Source organism: Monomorium pharaonis, chromosome 10, assembly GCF_013373865.1.
Source record: "Monomorium pharaonis isolate MP-MQ-018 chromosome 10, ASM1337386v2, whole genome shotgun sequence".
Taxonomy (NCBI): domain Eukaryota; kingdom Metazoa; phylum Arthropoda; class Insecta; order Hymenoptera; family Formicidae; genus Monomorium; species Monomorium pharaonis.
This window is the reverse complement of record NC_050476.1, coordinates 14,560,982-14,583,605: the sequence shown is the minus strand read 5'-3', so window position 1 is coordinate 14,583,605 and position 22,624 is coordinate 14,560,982. Positions and strand designations below refer to the sequence as shown.

Below are 22,624 nucleotides of genomic sequence, written 5' to 3'. Positions count from 1 at the left end.
TATACGTACAAAGTCTAAAACTTTTATACGCAGCCAATGTTTTCACGAGTCGACTACAGAAGTCGATAACAAAACTATAATTTTCTAACTTTCTTCCGTTTTTCGTATGAAATTGATCGCAGCGCACCGCGTTATTATCTGTATTTTAATTTTGGAGAAGGATTTTCCATTCCATGCAATCAATAAAAAGATTTCGGTGTTCGAAAATTAATGATAAAACAGAGCAGTTTAGTATCCCCTTAAGAGAATGCTAAACTGCCCATTGAACTTGATTGAGGTCGATAATGCAGAGTGATTATTTATCCTTGTTCCTGAAAAAATTTGCTTTAAAATACAATTATATAGCTTATACTTACAAATAAATGGTGTCTCGCGGTTTGGAATAAAAGGAATAAGACTATATTTGTCAAATTACGATTACAAGTCGTAAAAAACGTATTTATGTGATCAAAATATCTTTTTTATACTTTTTTTGTAATCGTAATTTGACGATTATAATTTTATTCCTCAATCTATTCCGAATTCAGGAACACCATTTATTTGTACGTATAAGCTACATAACTTGTATTTTGAAGCAAATATTTTTATAAACAAATAAACTTTAAAAAATTTTTTGCATTTTTGGTCTTTATCTAATCGTCCCTGGGTTTATTTGTGTACGTACTTTAAAAGTGTAAAAGGATTATCAATTCTGTAAATTCAATTCGAAACTAAATGGTTGAACAGAATGTCGATAAAACACGACTTTAGCATCCTCTTAAATAGAACACATTAGTTTTGATGCCATTTTTTGTACAGTTCTATCCTTATTGATGTTTATAAGTATTATAGAATTATCATTTTGCTTCTTTTACAGATATAAATTATTTTCATTGCGTGAAAATTATAGAAATCTTGAAAGAAACGGAAGCAGACACAAAAAATTTATTTGGACGTTATGGCTCACAGAGAATGAAGGATTGGCAGGAAATCTTACGATTGTATGAAAAAGATCATGTATATCTTGCCGAAGCTGCACAAATGCTTATGAGAAATGTGAATTATGAGGTTCCCAGTATTAAGAAACAGATACAAAAATTGGAACAATCATTAATTGTAAATTAATTTTTGTAATGATTTGATTATATCCGTGTTGAGTATTAATCGATTAATTTATTTGTTTATTAAAATAATCGACAAAATTTTAAAATATGTTCATGAATGTAATCAGTTAATGAAATTGTCGAACAATTTTGTATAATTAATCGATTAAAACAGTTTAATTTTGAAAACACAAAAAAACAGAAGACTTTTGAAAACACAATTAAAAATCGAAAATAGCATTTAGAATGTTCTTATGGAATCTTCATTCAAGAGCATTGAATTTAATAAATATTTATTAAAGAAGCTGAAACTGCAGCTGAAACGTCCAAACACTGTGTGTATATATATCTCTTTAAATAAAATTTAAAAAAAATTAAAAGTGTGTTATTTAAGTTTTATGTTATTTTAAGTTAATATGTTTATTTTTAATAATATTTAACCAATGTACCAATAAATTGTACACGAAGTAAGATGCCGATACTTTTATAACGTCATTTTTAAATTTTTAATTGTGTTTTTAATTAAAGAATCTCGCACAATTTATATGAAAAAAAAGCTCGGTTAATTTCTTTGAATTTTTAATATATTGTAGTACTTATAGCCCTAATGAAAAATTACAATTTGTGCGACCTTTCTATGTCTAGTTTCGGAGATAAAAATTTTTGAAAATTGCTATTTTAAAGTTTACTGCATGACCCAGGCAACTAGCTGACGTCGAAATGACGTGAATATAACGTCAGTTTTTGACCCGTTCGACGTCAGTTTATGACGTCAAATTGACGTAATGACGACGTGAGTTTGTCTCGTCAAAAATGACGTCAGGTTAATGACGTTTACTTACGCCATTTTTATGACTATCCCAGGTAGTAAAAGTCGCCGTTATTTTGACATTTTAGAAAATATTTTGGGCACATGTCCTATATATGCAGTATACTTGCATTGTGATAATATCGAAATAACATAATTATAATGTAAAAAAAAAAATTTACGTTGTTTCTCAACAAGCATCGTTAACTTCCGCAGTCACCCATCCAACTCTGAACCGCCGTCGACGTTGCTTGACTTCGAAGATCGTACGCAACCTAGCACTTTGTGATGATCCATGAACACTTGATGCTCATGAATACATATTTATTATAGATCAGTTCATCAATAGATGTCAGAAACATGAAACTTGTAGTAACTTGACGTTTGAATGTACGAAATATTTACGCATAATACATAAATATACACAATTTTTTAACAAAACCGTGTTATTTAAATAACCTCTGATGAGTCGTCGAACGGGTCAAATATTTTATTGAAAATTTTTTTCAATTGACCTATTTCATTGGAATTTATTAAATTCATTAAAATTTATTAAAACTCATGTATAAAATTTGTTAAAATTTATTAAAACTTATTTAATTCATTAAAATTTTATAAAATTTATTAAATTTACTTTAATGTTATTTAACAAAAAAATAAATTATATGAATTTTAATGAATCTTAAAGAAACCTTAATAAATTTTAATTAAATTTAACGAATCTTACTGAATCTTAGTGAAAAGGGGTCAATTGAGAGAAATTTTCAGTAAAAATTTTACTAATATAATATTTCCATCAGGGACGTCATTTAAATAACGTCATTATGACGTCTTATTTACTTTTTCCAACTGACGTCACTCCAAAGACCAATAGTTACGTCATATATAACGTATACTTATGACGTATATACTGATGTGATTGTTATGACGTTTAAAATAACGTCAATTTTAGGTCATAGTCACCAATTAGTGACAAAAATCACGTAAATTTACGTCATTTCGACGTCAGCTGGTTGCCTGGGGAATTTGCACTTGTCAACTTGCTCGCATATGTATATACATATACCAGATAGCCACAAATGTATGTATGAGCACAAATTGTTCTCATATTGCTAATAAAGATGTTAGCATCTTGCTACACATTTACGTCGTCCCTTGTGCTGTTATTTGCTAGCATTCGACACTGATCTTAAGTAATGCTAGCATAATGTTCGAAACGTGCAAAGAATTTTATTTCCGACATCGAATGCTAGCAAACAACAGCACAAAGGACGACATAAATGCGTAGCAAGATGCTAATATCTTTATTATATCATACTGGCTATCTGGGTATACACATATATCTGCATGTATAACTGTTTGTGACACTGTGTGTGTGTGTGTGTGTGTGTGTGTGTGTGTGTGTGTGTGTGTGTGTGTGTGTGTGTGTGTGTGTGTGTGTGTGTGTGTGTGTGTGTGTGTGTGTGTGTGTGTGTGTGTGTGTGTGTGAAGGGGGGTGTTAATATTATATCGTTATTATTCATTAATGAGTATTAGATCATTTGGATTTTGCTTATCTCTGCTGTAACACACACAACACACACACAAACACACACACACACACACACACTGGATCAGATTTCTGCCACGTCTACGCCGTTGATTCTGAGTAACGTCAAGAGCAGGATTTACACACGCGCGCGCGCGCGCACCCACCCACACACGTACGCCCCCCCCCACACACACAGAGTGTCACGACATTTATACATGCAAATATATGTGTATATATACATATGCGAGCAAGTTGACAAGTGCAAACTCACGCAGTAAACCTTAAAATAACAATAATATTCAAAAATTTTTATCTTCGAAACTAGACATAAAAAGGTCGCACAAATTGTAATTTTTCATTAGGGCTTTAAGATCTACAATATATAAAAAATTCAAGGAAATTGACCTAGCTTTTTTTTCATATAAATTGTACAGGGTCCTTTTCGCTTAAAACTAATTGACTAAAATTTAATAAGTAACATAATCGCGATTGATTTAATTAATTATTGAAATAAATCAAACACTGTTGATTAAAAAATGATTAAGTTTTAATTTTTAATTATATTTTATGTATTATATTTATAATTTTGATTAACAATTACAAATTTAAGGAATTGTTATAACGGAAAGATTTTCAAATCGGTATTACTCAATAACTTTTATATTTTTTATATTAATCAATTCTACACGTGAGTGACTAAACTAACAATTTTTTTTTAATCGGCAGTAATTATATATCGTCAATCGATTAAATTAATCATTTATGTATAATACTTTTTAAAATTAGTTTTGTTGATTAAAAATTGAATTAACGCTTAAGATTTATTCAAACCAACTAAAAAATGTTATTTGTTATAATCAAGAACTAAACTTTTAATCGTAATTATTAATTGATAAATTGATTAAATTTTGCCCAATGTTGCATTATATATTGATTTAATTATATATTACTGTTTAAAAGTTTTAGCACACTTTTCTTACAAAGACATAATGAAAAGTATCGACGACAAGAGTATTAAAAGTATTTTAAAGAGGAAATGTAGAACTTTAAATCTTTTAGGTTACTCATGTAAAGAAAATAAAGAATACTATTGCACACATTTCTGAACAGTTAATAATTAAGATTTTGTTCTAATAACGTTTTGCTATATTGTAGATAAATTCAATATGTTATTCAAGAATTAAAAAATGAAAACAACTGATATAATGTGATAGAATGAATGCAAACACGCTCTCGGTATAAATACATCTTACTTTTCTTCCATGAGGTATTCATAATTTCAACTTTTATATTCAACTCTTATATTTAAAATTATTTTAAGTATTATCTTAAAATGTTATCAGTAAAATCCAAAGCTGATAACACCTTAAGACATTACTTAAGACAGTCTGGAAAAAATTCGATTATGAATATACTGATTTTAGTTTTATTATTATTTTGTTTTTTTATACAAAATTAAAAATTGATAATTGAATTAAAGATTAATTTGAAATCTTTTTTCAAATTTTTTTACTTTAAAGTGCTTGATAAAACTTTATCAAACAAAAATTAAGAAAAATTTTTTTTAATTAACAAAAGTTATTTTAAAGAAATCTTTTTAAGATTTAAAATGTCTTTTTTAAATTAATGTAATAATTTTCTCGTAATAATATCGAATTTATTATATCAAAAAATTCGTTTTTGATAGAAAATGTTTTTAACTTTTAAAAGAATTTACAGAAAAAGAAATAAAGAGGGAAAATATTAGAATGTATTTAATTACAATTTTTTGTTAATTTTAGGAATTTTGTTATGCTTAAATTTTCGTGAAATGTCTCAAGCGTATTGAAGCTTTTAAACAGTAATATATATGTAATGTTATTATAATATTTATTTATTTTGTCCTTGCGTAAGTGCATATAAAATTATGTTGGCAGGAATTTGAAAGGAAAGAAGCAGAATATAAAAAATCAGAAAATATTGCACATACAGAGTACAATGCACTATGCAAACAATTAGGTATAACTGGTTATAATACAGTTAGATATGAGTTAATGGACAAGGTGAAAGAATTGTCGGAAATTTATCAGAAAATAGCGGAGAAGACGAAAAGCTTGGACAAGGTTGTGGACTTCTACAGCGCGTTTGTTGAATTTACTTTCTGCCAGCAATATAATAGTGATTGCGTGCCGATGATTAAATACGTTATTGGTACATTTGTAAAATTATTATTTTAAAGGGATTCTCTTGCTTTCAGCAGTATTTTGTAACTTTTTTGGAATTTATTTTGAAAATGCAGTTATTAAATTATAAACTATTTGTGTGTGGTATATTTATTTTTAATATTTGAATGCTTTTTACAAATTTTTTCAAACATTGGTAAATAATTTTTAATAATTATTTGCAAATTTATACGAATATGTCAAGAAAAAATCATCGTTACCATGAAGATGTCTAAATTTGAAAGAAAAATTAAAAGAAAGTCTTTATCTATATAAAGGTTCTCGCCCGATCTTTAACTAATTATAAGTTAACAAATTGTTATATATGTATAAGGTTGTAATTGATAAAATTTTGAAAAAATTTTGGATTTTTTCTCTTTTCTTACCTAAAAAATTGAAAAATTAAAATCTTTGATTGTAAGTTGTGTACAAGAGAAAAATATGTTGTAAAAATCTTCTAAAAATTTTGAGTTAATCGAACTAAAACTAGATGAATCGTGTAACAACTGTTAAAAAAAATCTTATTAAAAAAAACTTATATAAAATTTTGCAATTAATTAATTAAAATGTTATTTAAAAAATTGCAACTTGATTACTTAGATCTGTTCTTTCTTTTTTTTCTTGATTTAAATTATTAAAAAATTAAAAAAAATTTATTTATTGAAATACAATAGAAGAAGATAAAAAAGCGAGAATGCCTATTTAAGAATGTTTTATAATATAATATTTGAATAAAAAACACGATATACTGTCATATTGATATTTACAGAAAAAGGAAACACGACGATCTTTGAATACACTTACGGAGAAATACCCACATCGATAATTGAGCCGCCATTAAATATTAAAACAGATGAAGATGAAAATAATGGGAGGCTTAATGTGGACGCCGATGTATGAGTACTTTTTGCAATATTTATAACAAAAGTGAAGGTTTGATTGAGTTATTATTCTAAGCATTCTCTATAGGCCATTGATTTCGGTAATTTGGATCTAGACGGAAAGATTGATTTTGGCGAGGAAGTTAATTTGGATGCAGAAGGTGATATTGATTGGGGAGATGAAGGTACGGAACAATCTACTGCGAAAGAAATAGATTATAATATCTCTCTGGAGGAATCAGGTATAGTTGTAGAAGCGGCGGATCACGAAGGCGGCATGGCTACAGGATCCGAAGCGTACACAATATTAGATAATCCAACAACAAGATCCGAATTTATCAATCAGCTGTTTGAAGTATGATAAATAAATATAAGATTTTCCGCGAGAAAACTGATAAACTTTTTGTTTCAGAAGTAATTCTAAATTAAAAAACTCAGATACACTACTATAGGTCAATTGAATAAAGACAATTTTTTAATATTTAAAGATAATTTTTTAAATATCAGGTCTGTAAATATAAAACTGGAACTTGTCCATAGATGGCGCTAGCTGTCAATGTAGTTACCGTCAAACCGCGTCATTGGCGCCATTTTCTTGTTTTGACATCTGATAAAGATTTTCAACTCACAACAATACAAGTTTCACACAACAGCATAGTTTTTAATAGCGTTGAACATGTCGAATTTTGTGCCTGGAAACTATACGATTTGGACAGCATTGATTTTCTGTTACCATTTGAAGAAAACTGCTGCAGAATTGCATCGAATGCTTGTCGAAGCTTAGGTGAGCATGCTCCCCAATCAGCAAAATAAAAAAAAATATTTTCAATAATATTTAAAAATTATTTGAAAAAACATTTTTAAAAACGTTAAAAATAATGAAATAAATTCTCTTTTTTTTAATGTTTAATACACATTTGCTTTAAAATTAAAAAAGTTTTTTTAACATTTAATAAATGTCTGTTTTAACGTTTTAAAAACTATTTTTTAAACATTTATCTCGAATAATTCCGGTTTCTCTCTGTGTTAATTTTATGCCGTGCCACAACATTCGCGGCGCATGTAAGGGTGTCCATTTTGACTCATCCGAATATTCTTATTAAATTTTTATTGCAACAAAAGCAAAAAATTAATTATATTATAAATAATTTTGATAAATTCAACCTAATTTCACTAATCTATAATAGCATCGTTTAATTTCTACGATAATTTTGTAAGGAAGAGAAGACTACATGTTTCAGTCAAGTCACAGTCGTATCTGTTAGAACATGTTTAATTTTTGCGCCCGAAAAAACGATCATCCATCCAACTGTTGGCCATCGTCGACGTTGCTTAACTTCGAGGATCGTATGCAACATAACACTTTGTAATGATCCATGAATACTTCGTGTTTATGCATACATATTTGTTATAAATCATTTCAATAGATGTTGTTAGAAAGCTGAAACATATATAGTTAACTTATATTTTTATAAATAAATATAAAGTTTTACAGTTTTTTTACTCACTTTTACATATGCGAAATAGAATATATGTGGAATAACATATGAAAAAATATTTTTGCTCTGTTAAATATTTAATAAACATTTTGTAAAGTAAACCCTAATAATGTAAAAATAATTAAAAATAAATATTTAAAAAACATTTAAAAAATATTGTTGATTGGGTTCTCGGAGAGGACTTCACTTGCCTACAATCTCAATTGCCCACAGCTTTGTTTGCACACACGAAAATAATTAAGGTACAAGAGTAGGATTGCACACATTACATTATTTCGCTCGTACACATTGCATACATGACATTATTTCGCACATACACATTACACACACGATAATATTACGCTCATACACATTGCAAACATGATATTATTATGCTCATACGCATTGCACACATAAGTTACAGAAACAATATTAAACGCATTACACACATGATATTATAATAAAACGTTCATACACATTGCACACATGATATTATTGCGTTCATACACATTGCACACATGACATTATTGCGCATATGCACATTGCACACATGACCTTATTATGCTCATACACATTGCACACATGATATCATTGCGCTCATACACTCTGAAGGGACGATTCTAATAACTTGGGTGCCTTGATTTGACAATGGTTTTTGATAATATTTTTTATGCTCAACAAAAAATTGTATAGATCTTATTATAGAGCTAACTGCTTTAGTTTGAGATATATCATATTAAAAATAAAAATAAAAGTAGATTAAAAATAAAAAGGAAAATAGGTAGACCTTGCTTTGCATGGAAAGTCGCCATGTGGAAAACCCATGTGGAACAGTACGAAGCGTGGACACACACACACACACACACACACGCGCACGCACGCACGCACACGGGGAGTGCAAGGGGGGAGGAGAGAGGCATCGCCCTTCTCCTCCCGCACCCACCTTGTCGGTAGGGATGCCTGGAAAGTCGCAAACCCATGTGGTAATTGTCATGTGTGAATGTGTATGTGCGCAATAATGTCATGTGTGCAATGTGTATGAGCGTATTAGTATCATGCGTGCAATGTGTATAAGCGTAATAATGTCATGTGTGCGATGTGCACATGCGCAATAATGTCATGTGTGCAATCCTACTCTTGTACCTTAATTATTTTCGTGTCTGCAAACGAAGCTGTAGGCAATTGAGATTGTAGGCAATTGGGAATGTAAGCAATTGAGCAGCTCTGCTAAATTTGTATGCAAATGAAGCTGTAGGCAATTGGAATTGCAGGCAAGTGGGACTCCCCCGCATTAAATGTTATATAAATATTTGTACTAAATCATTATTTTAATTAATTAATGATTGAAACATAAATATTAAATCAATATTAAATATATATTTTTTAAAATATTATTTTAAATACTTTTTTAATATAAAATAAATATTAAAAATAGACATTAAATAAATGTTACGTAAATAATTTTCTTGAACTATCATTATTGACGTGAGAAACGAAGAAAGTGGAAGACCACCGAAAAAGTTTGAAGACGGCGAATTGCAAGCATTGTTGGATGAGGATAACGCTCAAACGCAACAACTCGCGGATCAATTAAATGTGACACGAGAAGCCGTTTCCATACGTTTGAAAGCCATGGAAAAGATCCAAAAGATGGAGAAATGGGTTCCACATGAACTAAATGAAAGACAGCAGAAAAACCGAAAAACCACTTGCGAAATGCTGCTCGCCAGCTACAAAAGAAAGTCATTTCTTCATCAAATTGTGACTGGTGATGAAAAGTCGCCGGATATATTTTAAGCGTAAAAGATCATGGGTAACTCCAGGCAAACCATCCACATCGACTGCAAGGCCAAATCGCTATGGACGGAAGACAATTAATGTTCTGTGTTTATTGGATGTGTTCTATTATGAGCTGCTAAAACCTGGCGAAATCGTTAATACTGAACGCTATCGACAACAAATGATTGATTTGAATCAAGCTTTGCGTGAAAAACAACCAGAATATTAAAAAAGACAACACAAAGTGATTTTGCTTCATGATAATGCACCATCACATATAGCAAAACCAGTCAAGGAAACGATCGAGGCGTTTGGTTGGGAAATACTTTTGTATGCGGCTTACTTACTAGACTTGGCTCCATCTGATTATTACTTATTGTATATTATTTGCATCGATGGGACACGCACCTGCTGAGCAGCGCTTCACATTTTACGAAAATGTACGAAAATGGCTCGATGACTAGTTTGCCTCAAAAGAGAAACGGTTTTTTTGGCGTGGCATCTACAAATTGTCAGAGAGATAGGAAAAATGTATACCTAGCGATGGGCAATACTTCGAATAAAATATTTTTTTATCATTTTCATACAATAAATGTATATTTTCTATACAAAAATTCCGGTTTCATATTTACATACCTGAAATTGTAATAAGGACAAAAAATAATAGATATTTAAAATTTTTAATAATGAATTTTATTATATTATTATCGCGTGTGTAAGTATGTGCATCTCCGGTAGATGAATTGATATGACATCCATTAAAGAACAATAAAGGAATTCCAGATTTGAATCTTGGGGTAATACTTTTTGCAATAAGTTCTTTACAATTTTTTGAAATGTTTATAATATTGTTTTTGATGATTAATTTAATCTGAGATATTTCAGTTTATGATTGTCTCATAACCACATAGGAATACAGTTTAAAAAATAAACAAAATATAAAATTTATCTGAAAATTTTACAAGATTTCTCCACTTCGATCTAGAAATAACACTTTTTCTTACTTCTCGTGTTATTTACATAGTTTAATATCTAATTTATTTTATAATTTTATTAGGTGATTATTATTTTCTGAATTGTATTATTTGTTAAAAATTTCATTGAACATAGATAAATTAATTAATGACGTTCTACAGTACGAGTAGTTTGCAAATAGAAAAGAAGAACATTTTAAACAAATATAATTAGGAGAACAACATTCACTTAATAAAATAAATTATTATGAAATAATATAAAAGAAAAGTTTGTTGATTTCCTCGCGGAACACTTTATATATACTTTTGTGAGAAACTTGTTACTTTACATTTTCATTTAAATATATATTTTTTTTTAGCTAGAGGCATTTATGAAATTACGTCTATACGAATTTAAAGGCGATGATAAGAACAATCTACTTAGCTTTAGCCAGATGCAGGATGCTTCGTCTATTTTACAACTTTCTACTATAGAGACCACTCAAAGTATGTTGGATAACGTTCAAGTTATTCTCTCTGACATATTGCATAGCGATGTCCAGCACTTGCATAACATCAAACATTATCCAAGGTATAATTAATTAATGAAGTTTTCTAATTAATAAATAGTTTATTTTTAAAATTATGTAAAATGATCCTTAAAGTAATAAAAACATTATTAGTATCTAATTTTACTATAGATAATTATTATTTTTGTTATTAAATATTTATGTAATAAAATATTTAATATAAGAAATGACAAATTAAAAATTATAAGATATTTATTTGAAGTATTAGTAGTAAATAATGAAATATGAACATTTATTTACTATTATATCTTAAAAAATATATAATAAATGAGAAATAATATGAATAAAAAATATACAAATTAACATTTTTTATCATAAGTGTTAACGGGAAAGTTCAATAGAAAGACAAGAGAAAAATCCGCCCCTAGAGCGATCAATGTTACACTAATTGTCGTACTCGTTTCTATTTTTCAATCGTACACAGTCTTCGCTCGCATTTCCAGTTATATAGCTTTCCGGGATTCCCGATTATTCGACACGGACCAATCCCGAGAATCGAAACGTCTTCTTCGAACTTGTCTTAATTCTCGTAGCGGGACAGAAATTCCGCTCACGGTGACTCAGCCCCTCACGAGACAAATTCACAATAGGTACAATAGGCAAATATAACGAACAATAACAAGTGCAATAGACAGGTAATGCGAGGAAAACACGGTTTCTCACCAAATACATAGTCAAGCGAAGCCGATTCCTCGTAAACTGTTTACATAACATAGGGACTGTCCCGATTGCGCACATAAGTGATTGGACACAGTAGTATTTCCCGATTGGACACAGACCCGATTGGACACAGACCCGATTGCACACGGACCCGATTACACACCGACCCGATTGCACACGGACCCGATTGCGCACCGACCCGTTTGCACACGGACCCGATTGCACACAAACCCGATTGCGCACCGACCCGATCGCACACGATCCGATTGCACACGACCCGTTTGCACACGGACTCGATTGGACACAGACCCGATTGGACACGGACTTGATTGGACACAGTCTCGATTGCACACTGTCCCGATCAGACACAGTCCCGATTAGACACGGACTCGATTGGACATGGTCTCAATTGCACACGGACCCGATTGCGCACCGACCCGATTGCGTATCGACTCGATTGCACATGACCCGATTGCGCACCGACCCGATTGCACACGGACCTGATTGCACACGGACCCGATTGCACACGGACCCGATTGCGCACCGACCCGTTTGCACACGAACCCGATTGCACACGATACGATTCTGCATTTCAGATAGTACATGGGTTAGCGACTTGGACGGAGTGGGTGTGGGAGGGGGGCGAAGCCCCCCTTGCACCCCTCCCGTGTGTGTGTGTGCGTGCGTGCGTATGTGTCTGCACAAAGCGTTTTTTGCACCACATAGGTTTGCGACTATAAAATATGTATAAGAAAGAAAAATATTATAATAAATATTTTGTACGTATTTTTATGTCTGAGTTTGCCAAGTATAAAATAATTATGATAAATATTTATGAAAATATTAAAAATAAATATTTATGCTATTATACAAAAATACAAAAATATTTTGGGCTTATATACCATGAATATTTTTTAGTACATTTTAAAAATATATTTTATATATTGTTAATAATAATTTCTAAATCATTTATGAAAACAATTATATAATTTAAAAAATGTTTTTAAAAAATAAATTTGTAAAATATAAAAATTTTATGCTGTGCTATCCACACAAGTTGTTTTTTTGCATTATTCTGCGATGCGGAATCGTATCGTGTGCAATTGGGTCTGTGTGCAATCGGGTCGGTGCGCAATCGGGTCGGTGTGCAATCGGGTCCCTGTGCAATCGGGTCCGTGTGCAATCGGGTCCGTGTGCAAACAGGTCGTGTGCAATCGGATCTGTGTCCAATCGAGTTCGTGTTCAATCGGGACTGTGTCCGATCAAGACGGTGTGCAATCGAGACTGTGTGCAATCGAGTCCGTGTCCAATCGGGTCTGTGTCCAATCGAGTCCGTGTCCAATCGGGTCCGTGTGCAATCAGGTCGTGTGCAATCGGGTTGGTGCGCAATCGGGTCCGTGTGCAAACGGGTCGGTGCGCAATCACTTCCGTGTGCAAACAGGTCAGTGCGCAATCGGGTCCGTGTGCAATCGGGTCGGTGTGCAATCGAGTCTGTGTCCAATCGAGTCCGTGTGCAAACGGGTCGTGTGCAATCGGATCTGTGTCCAATCGCTTATGTGCGCAATCGGGCCTCACTCGTTTACATAAGTTTATTATATTTATATTTATATCAAATTTATATCGCTTTTGTGTTAAATTTGGAAATATTTTATTATTTAAAAGTTACAGTGCATACGCGCATATAATGTTAAAAAAGAAAAAATGAATTATTTTGTTTTTGACCGCAGCTGGGTTAACCCATCTCAGGGTTCCCTTTTTTTCAAGGATTGACCAATCACATTATGCTATATTAAATAACTGTGTAACTGTGATTGGCCAGTTCTAAAGGAAAACTGGAAAAGAACTTAAGATGGCTTAACCCAGTTCCGATCACAAAATGCCATTAGTTTTTTCAGATTATATATTATATTATGTCTTTATTTTCAAAATACTGCATATAACAATATATAAATAAACAAATAATGTATTTTCTGTATATTTATATACATAAACTGATTGTCAATCCAATTACTTTGAAAAATTTTTTTTTTATAAAAAATAATGAGCTTTTTTTCAGCAAGCAACACAGAGCACACAGTATCACATATATTGTTTGTCAATATTAAACAAGGAAATTATTCACTGTGTTACATTGTGTCCTTCTGTATTACTTGTTGGAAAACGCCCAAAGATATATTAAAATTATAAGCATTTTAAATTTAATAAGTAATTAATAATCATACAATACTATTATACACATGTTGCCCATTTATTAAATATTTTTGATCTTCTTAAAAAAAAATGTTTTAAACTATATAATTAATTTAGATATAATTTTACAAAAACAAACATAAATGTTTTAGACTTAAAGCTTTCACGGCCATTGACGTTGCTTCCAATAGAAAGAGCTTCCGGATACATGCCGCATCCTGATATAGCGTTGCGCCGACGTTTCGCAAACGTTGCAGTTTGCATCATCAGGGCTAGGAACTCCGATACTGAGCTCTCTTGGATTGTAACCGTTCTTCTCTGGTCAACTGTTGGCCAATAGTAGACCAATGAACTGTGTTACTATTGGACGAATAACCGTCCCCTCCTCTCACTCCCATCCCTATCACCAGAACTAGGGGTATATAAGGACGGTTACATTTCCGGAAGCTCTTTTTGTTGGAAGAAACAAATGTTTTTTGTTTCTTCTTTTATAATTAAAATGTTTTTTTATCTTTTGTCTTATATTCAAATGTTTCTAATAAGAGTAATTATCTATCCCACACGACATTTATAAAAACATCTGTTTTTGCTTTGTTTTTGTCACAAAGCTAATTAAAATTATGTCACATGATGAAAACACGAAAAAATTAAGTTTTGTTGTGGCCCTTCTTAGATAAAGGGGTCACAGGTAATTTGGGATCGCTGTCGTGACTCCTCGGGTCAGGTCTTGGAGAGATTGTAGCCAGTTGTAATATCACAGTATATATATATATATATATATATATATATATATATATATATATATATATTGTGACGTGGTAGCTCAGCTGCCACGAGTAGCAGCGTTCCTCCCCCGTCACAGGCTGCGATTTCGCGCCGTACGGGGAAAATAGGCGAGAGGCGAGAGGGGATCTCCATGGGGAACCGCGACAGACCTAGCGAGCGTAGCATTAATTTCTTATATTTTTGATTTCTTTGCGCGGCGGCCGTCTTCCGATGGAATGCGACGAGAGAGAGCGAGAGAGAGGAGGAGAGAGAGCGACGACGATGCGGGGAAGGAGGAAGGACGCCACCGGTGCCCGGGAGAGACGAGCACGCGGCCCGCACGGGGATTCGGCGTGGCCCTGGGGGGGCCACGGCCGGAGCCTAGAGCGGCGGTGCCCGCCAACACCACGACGGAACGTCCCGAAGGGCTGTGGAGGAGCCCGGATGGGATAAAACGCATCGAGGAAGGCGTCGAGCCCTCTCACGAGGAACGGGGGTCCCCGCGTGCGCTGCCCCGGCTCGGGAAGTGGCCCAGCGGGAGAAAGAGAATTTCGCGGGGGCCTGCGAGGCCCCCGGAAGGATTACGGCGCGCACGTCCCTGCGTACGCAGGACTGCGTGCCTTGCAGCAATTGGGTCGCGGCGCGGAAACAATGCGCATGACTGGACGGGGGGTCGCGGCGTCGATCCGGGATCGACCGCGATCCACCCCGCTTTTGCGTGCGAGCGGCCCTACCGTGAAGTTGCGTGTCGTGTCCCTTATCGAAATTATCGGTGTGGCTAGTGCGAGGCTGCAACCAAACGAAAGGGACGAGCCTGGAGACGAGGGAGGACGTCGCCAGGACATTATCGGTGAGGTGGCCTGTCCAGAGAAGTTACTGTAAGCGGTTGCCGGCCGGCGAGGTGTTCCCGGGCCCGTTCTGCATCCGCTTTTGTGTTGGTGCGTGACTCGCGTGGACCGCAGGGCGGTCATACGTTCGTGTCATTGATTGGGAATATATCGGATGCAAGCGGGCGGGACGCCGAGGCGCCGAGCCACGGGGAGGACGATCGTGAAGACGCGTGGGTTCCGTCGGAGATTCCCCTCGACCGGGCGCGCCGCAAAGCCCTCGCGCGAGCGAGTATCGCGTCGCGAGTAGCGGGTGGACGGGACTTCCGGTTTCGCGACGGTGTGTAGTGCGGTAGCGGCCGGCGATTATTGTGTGACCCCCGCGAGACACGTGGTCGCGTTCTCTAGTTGCCGGGAGTGTCGGCACGTTCGAACGTCCGAAATTCATTGTGCGCGGGAGATTCCATCGTCTGTCCTTGTCGGCCGCGTGCCTACCGCGGGAGCTTCCCGCGTATCGTTCGCGTTTCTGTTTGGTTTGCCTCGCGCCGGGGCGCCGCATTGTCGGAGCGCCGCATGCCGCGTCCCGCGATATTATTGTTTTCGTCCGATTATTAATTTTTAATAAAGATCGTTATTTGTTAAATTCAGAGCCTAATTTTCTGGTGTGTCGTCCGCCACTTCGTGTTACCGCATTCGCCTGCTCCCTTACGATTCACCCCGCCCCTCTACCGTTAGGCAGAGCTGGTCGAGATTGTCGCGCGAGGATCGAGGACACCTTGGCGTAACGATTTTCGCGAATTGACGCGTCGTCGAGCGCGTCTGGCGCCCAACAATTTTTCGTGATAACGCGTGGCCGAGATCCGAGCGCGACAAGCACGGCATCGGGGGTACCGGTTACCCTATCGGTCTCGCTGCTTTTTGCTCGCGGCTTTCCCGGTCAGGAAAAGTCGTGACAATATATATATATATATATATATATTTACTGTCTCGGTTACACTTGATACATTAACCAGTGACTTATGAAATATAGAGGACGGAGCGGCATACGCTCGTCGCTGTATGATGTGTAGCAAAGCCCGCTCGTTGTCTGTCACTCGGTGTATATATACACCGTTTTTGGGCGTATGACCGGGGAAGGTACTTCCGCGGTCACAGGCCTTTGGACAGGGTACTTCCTTAGCCAGCAATTGCTGGCTACGCGGATTCCACCCCAAAATCAGATGATTTTGGGTGTTATGTCTTGGGCAACCGGGTGTATTTCCCGGCGCGACGCCCGGTATGTAGGCCGGGTGATGGCCGCGCGCGAGGTGTCATGCGACACCTTCTATCGCTTGCGACATGCCATATGTGAGTGTGATGCACTCACAACAGTTTAAAAAAAACACGTTACATTTATTTTCAAGGTCACCACACCTGTTAAATCTGTCAAAGATACATTTGTATAGACAAAAATGTTGAAAATCTTATAAAACATTGTTACGCGCGAGCGTGGAAATGAATGAAGCACTCTCTCTCTTAGTAAACAAGCGGTTCTATTCTGAGACAGGCAATATACATCTGCTCGAGCGCGAGACCGAGATTTAACTCCCCCTATAACCATTTCTGCTGTGACAAATGTTGGCAACAAATTCTGTTGCCAAAAAGGCGACAAATGAGAAACATATCTTGTCATTGCAAACACTATTAGCAGATATTCAGCAAATATTTAGCAACGTCTGTCATCAGAATACATGACAAAATAATAGGGAACTGCGAGCAGATTTATTGAAAGTATTGATAACAAATTGACGACAAACACCAAAGTGCAAACAATGTCAGCAAATTGCCTGTAGAAATGCAACAACATTTGTGTGTCAAAATACGCGACAGATTGATACTAGAAATGCAACAGATCTGTCGAAATGTCAAATTGGCAATAAAAAGTGCGGCACCGTCGATAGGCGGCTTATTTTCTCGGGAGTAAAATGCAGTCAACTCGCTACATAAAGACCACTCGCAGCGCGAAGGTAAGCAAAAATTATCTTCCTTCGCTGCGCCTGCGGAAGAGTCCGATGTGGCGGAGGACCGCCACATTATACTTTTATGATACAGAATTGGTAGTATTTTCATTTTTTTGGAATGAGATTTAACTACAAAGAAATTTAATGAAATTAATTGCACCTAGAATAGATGATACACCTACGATATAATTAAAGGGAGAAAATAGATAGGTCAATTGAGGCCCTCCTATAGGAAATATTAGATGCTAAGGAGAGAGTTGGATAAATTACCCAGCAAACACAAAGTTACATGTAACGTGCTTGTTAGTTGTAATTTCCCACTCAATAATATAATTGCAATATAACAGACGTGTTATATTACAATTACATTGTTTAGTGGGAAATTACAACTAACAAGTACGTTACATGTAACTTGGTGTTTGGTGGGTATTTAATCTGTTCCTACTCCTGAATTAATAAATCTTCCTAGGAGATTGCTTACATCGATTCTCAAATAAAATTATAACTGTGATGAAAGAAGAAATGGAAAGATTTGACAAATCTGTCGCCAATCTGTCGTTATTTATGAATACAGATCTGTTGCATATTTGGCGCAAATCTGCTGTGAGTTTACGTTGCAACATCTGTTCTCAATTTGCTGCGGTAATTTGTCATTGTATTGTTAGTGACAGGTCTGCTCTGGTGTTGCACCCAATTTGATATCAGGATTTGATAATAATTTTTGCTTGCAATTAGAGCGCACTCGAGGACACAGTAGGCCATGGTTTTGGTAGCCTGATTCCGCAAGAAATTTTTAGCAGTCTGCTGACAATTTGGCAGCAAATGGCTAGCTGGGTCGTAGTTTTAATTCGCGTTGTCAAGCCAACAACAGTTGACAACGCTCCTCTTGGAAAAATCAATATATCGATCGGTCAGAACAGCTGACCGATCAAACAGGCAGGGGCGTAACAATATTATTTAAAAATATTAGTTAATAACAAAAATATCAAATATAATGAAGTTTTATACAGTAGCTATTTTATTACGATTCAATTTTTTATTACCTACACTGGCGCAAAAAAAACGAAACAAAATTTTTGATCGATTTTTAGGCAATCTTCAAAGTGATGCAACTTTGCGAAAAATCATCCAAATTACATGTACTTTTTTTTAAATTAAAGAGCAAAGACTCTACTTTGAGAATCTCTACGCGAAAGTTTGATTTGTTAAGGGGATGCTGAAGTTGTCTGTTTTACTAACAAAAAGATAGTAATTTTTGTTTAACAATATTTTTTTATTTCTTTTATAGATTTGGAAATCCTTCTCCAGAATAAAAGAATACGCATTGCTATCAGTCTGTGGAGTGGAATTTCCTCCAAAAACGAGAAAAAATTGTTAATTTGCTGTCACATAACAATGTTTGCTTAATATAAAAGATCTACAGTTTGTACCTACGAAATTCGTATTCACAGACTAGTAGACGACGAGAACAAACAGTGTCGAGTTTCGAAAATTAGATTTTAGTGCCTAATTGCGACGAAATTGTAAAACGAAAATTTAGGTTATATACGCGTAAAAAGTCGATAAGTAGAGCAATAAAAAAAAATATTTTTTGTCTTCGATATAAAGTCCAATTTACAGATGGATATTAATATGTGTACTTTAATTCTGGAAAAGAATTTCTAAATTTATAAAAGAGATATATACGAAATCTTATTAATGATGTGCATGAATGACTCTACTTATCGACCTCGATCAAGTTTGAGAGGCAGTCCAGCATCGCCTTAAGAGGATGCTAAACTGCTTGTCAAACTTGATCGAGGTCAATAATGTAGAGTCATTTGGGCACGTTATTAACAAAATTTTGTATGTATTTCTTTTATAGATTTAGAAATCCTTTTCCAGAATTAATTGTAGAGAATTTTTAATTCTGTAAGTGCAATAAAAAGTTGTACATTGGAACAAATTGTACAATTCTGACGATAAAACAGATAGGATCCTCTTAAACACCGAAAACTTTTTTTCTAAGGTTTCTAGGCTCATTCTAAAAGCACAGTATTGTTCTTTGCTGAAATGCCAAGTGCGCTCCATGCTTATTTTATACGTACAAAGTCTAAAACTTTTATACGCAGCCAATGTTTTCACGAGTCGACTACAGAAGTCGATAACAAAACTATAATTTTCTAACTTTCTTTCGTTTTTCGTATGAAATCGATCGCAGCGCACCGCGTTATTATCTGTACTTTAATTTTGGAGAAGGATTTTCAATTCCGTGCAATCAATAAAAAGATTTCGGTGTCCGAAAATTAATGATAAAACAGAGCAGTTTAGTATCCCCTTAAATGCGAACCTTTTGTATCGCATAAAAACCAAACATGTGTTTTTTAATTGAAAAAAGTAAAAGTTTGTTATCATTTTGCACAAGTTTTTCGTTAAAATCTTGCTAATATTAAATCAGATTCTTAAAGTTTATTCTTTTCTAAGCAATTATAAAAAAATACAATCTTTTAAAGTTTTCAAAAATATTTTAAATATCCCACTCGGCATGTAATATTTCTAAAACATTTTATTTGAAATATTACACTTCTACAACAATATCACAGAAATATTTCATGACTGTTTCTGTAACACATTTCTACAATGTTTTAATGTCCATGATTATTTCAAATGCAACCTTGCTAAAAGATTTCTGCAATATTTCAATAATATTTCTAAAACATATTCATGTAAATATTACAGAAACATTTTAGAAAATATTTTGGGTACATGTCTCGTCTAGCTTATACCCACATTGCACAAATCTTTCATCGCAATGGTGTATTACACATATCGTGACCACCCGAACTATAGTTGCATCTATTATAGCTTAATTTCTACAATTGGAAAAATAGTTACCTATCCAATTGTTAGCCGTCGTTGCTTGACCTCGAAGATCGTACGCGAACTAACAATTTGTGATGATCCATGATGAGTACTTTATGTTTACAGATATATATTTGTTATAAATCAGTTCAATAGATGTCAGAAAGATGAAACATGTATAGTTAAATAATAGATTTATAAATAAATATAAATTTACAGTTTTTTATTGATTTTCACGAAATAATAAATAGAATAATTTATAATAATATCTATTTTTGCTCTTTTTTGTGATGAAGTTGGTTAAAATTGATTGGGACGCAAAAAATTAAGTTTTAAGTTGGAAAACGCGTTGCAATTATTTTCGAAACAGGTCACTAATATCTATCGAAGATATATATGTAATGTTTTGACAAAAGTATAGAACATCTTATAAAAATATTAGTTGATAAAAAAAATATCAAATACAATAAAATTTCGTATGGTATCTATTTTAAGTGTAATTTAATTTTTTATTACTTATGCAATCTTTCAGAAATACATTAGAAATATTTTAAATACAATATTGCGTTTAATATTTTATGGAAATATTATTTGTGCAATGTAAATATAATGTTACTTTTATAATGTCTTAAAAATACTTTTAAAATATTATATTTGCCACTTTTCTTTTGTAATATTACAGATACATCTAAATATGAAAGCAAATTTTTTGTTTTTAAAGGATTTTAGAATATTGTATTCGCAATTTTATAAAAACATGGAGCGAATACATTTTTGAAATATTTCGGATGTAAAGTTACAATTAAAATGTTAATGAAATATTTCTATACCATTTCCGAACGTTGCAATATTTTAACAATGTTACATGCCATGTGGGTATATTATTGCGTTTAATATGTTATAGAAATATTATTTGTGTAATGTAAATGTAATATTACTTTTATTTATAATGTTTTAAATGTATTTCTAAAATAATATATTTTTTACATTTTTATTGTAATATTACAGAAAATTCAAATATGAAAGCAAACTTTTTTGTTTCTAAAAAATTTTAGAAACGTATATTATAAAAAATATTGCAAGTACATTTTTGAAATGTTTCATTTCACGCAAAGTTAAAATTAAAATGTTAATAAAATATTTTTGTACCATTTTCGATATTTACAATATTACAGTAATGTTACATGGTTTGTGGATAATAATGTTTTAATAAGTTACAGCGTTTCTAAGTTAAAAAATATAGAAGAAATATTAATTTTCAATTTTTAAAAATAAAATTTAAGAATAAAGTAATAGTGAGATGAAATTAAAAGACAGATTCTAAACTCTGTTTTTTTTTCTAAGTACATTTTTGAAATTTTTCTACGATTTGTTTTTATCGCGATACTTTTCATGACATGCAAAAAGTTTCTAGTGCTGATACTTTTGAGTAGTAGTGTATATTTTTAAAATAGATTTTTAAATTTTATGTACAATTTTATTGCAGGTACGTGGATGTAGTGGCTACTGCTTTAAAACAAAAATTAAATCTGATAAATAAAATGTTAACACAACAAGAACTCATGCGACAGAAACAAGATGACATACAGAATCAAACCGATAAGTTGCGCCTACTATTAAAACTTATTATACAGAGAACTAAGGAATTGCAAGCAGAGGTACGTCATTTTTATTCAATTATCATTTAGTTTTTGCAATGCTATATTTTGAAATAATAAATTTTGTTATTTTTTGATTGTATCTAATTACAGATAGAGCAAGATATTTCTAAGAAGTACAAAAATAGGATTGTACATTTGACTGGAGGTATAAACATGTTATAGATAATAGGAGAAAAATTGTTGAATTATATGTCAAATATAAATAATAAGTATCTATGCTAAGGTAAAACTATGATATTACTATTGTATAATACTATAATACATACAATATAATATTTATATATTTTATACATCTATTTCCTTGATAAAATACTTTGATAGAACTATGATATTAAGAGAAAGAAGATTAATAAAATTTTAATAAAATTTCAATAAAC

General features: G+C 33.4%; 1 protein-coding gene across 2 annotated transcripts in view; it reads left to right on the top strand.

Annotated features, from left to right (window-relative positions):
* LOC105835033 (CDK5 regulatory subunit-associated protein 3) overlaps window positions 1-22,624 on the top strand; it is a 67,459-nt gene extending 44,835 nt beyond the window's left edge. For both annotated transcript variants that reach the window (XM_036292615.1, XM_036292616.1), the window contains 7 exons: window positions 857-1,095; window positions 5,338-5,611; window positions 6,392-6,516; window positions 6,592-6,858; window positions 11,094-11,305; window positions 22,073-22,244; window positions 22,338-22,624. In XM_036292615.1, the coding sequence (XP_036148508.1) occupies window positions 857-1,095; window positions 5,338-5,611; window positions 6,392-6,516; window positions 6,592-6,858; window positions 11,094-11,305; window positions 22,073-22,244; window positions 22,338-22,409 (1,361 nt within the window). In that variant the 3' untranslated portion in view covers window positions 22,410-22,624. The remainder of the gene's footprint in view (window positions 1-856; window positions 1,096-5,337; window positions 5,612-6,391; window positions 6,517-6,591; window positions 6,859-11,093; window positions 11,306-22,072; window positions 22,245-22,337) is intronic.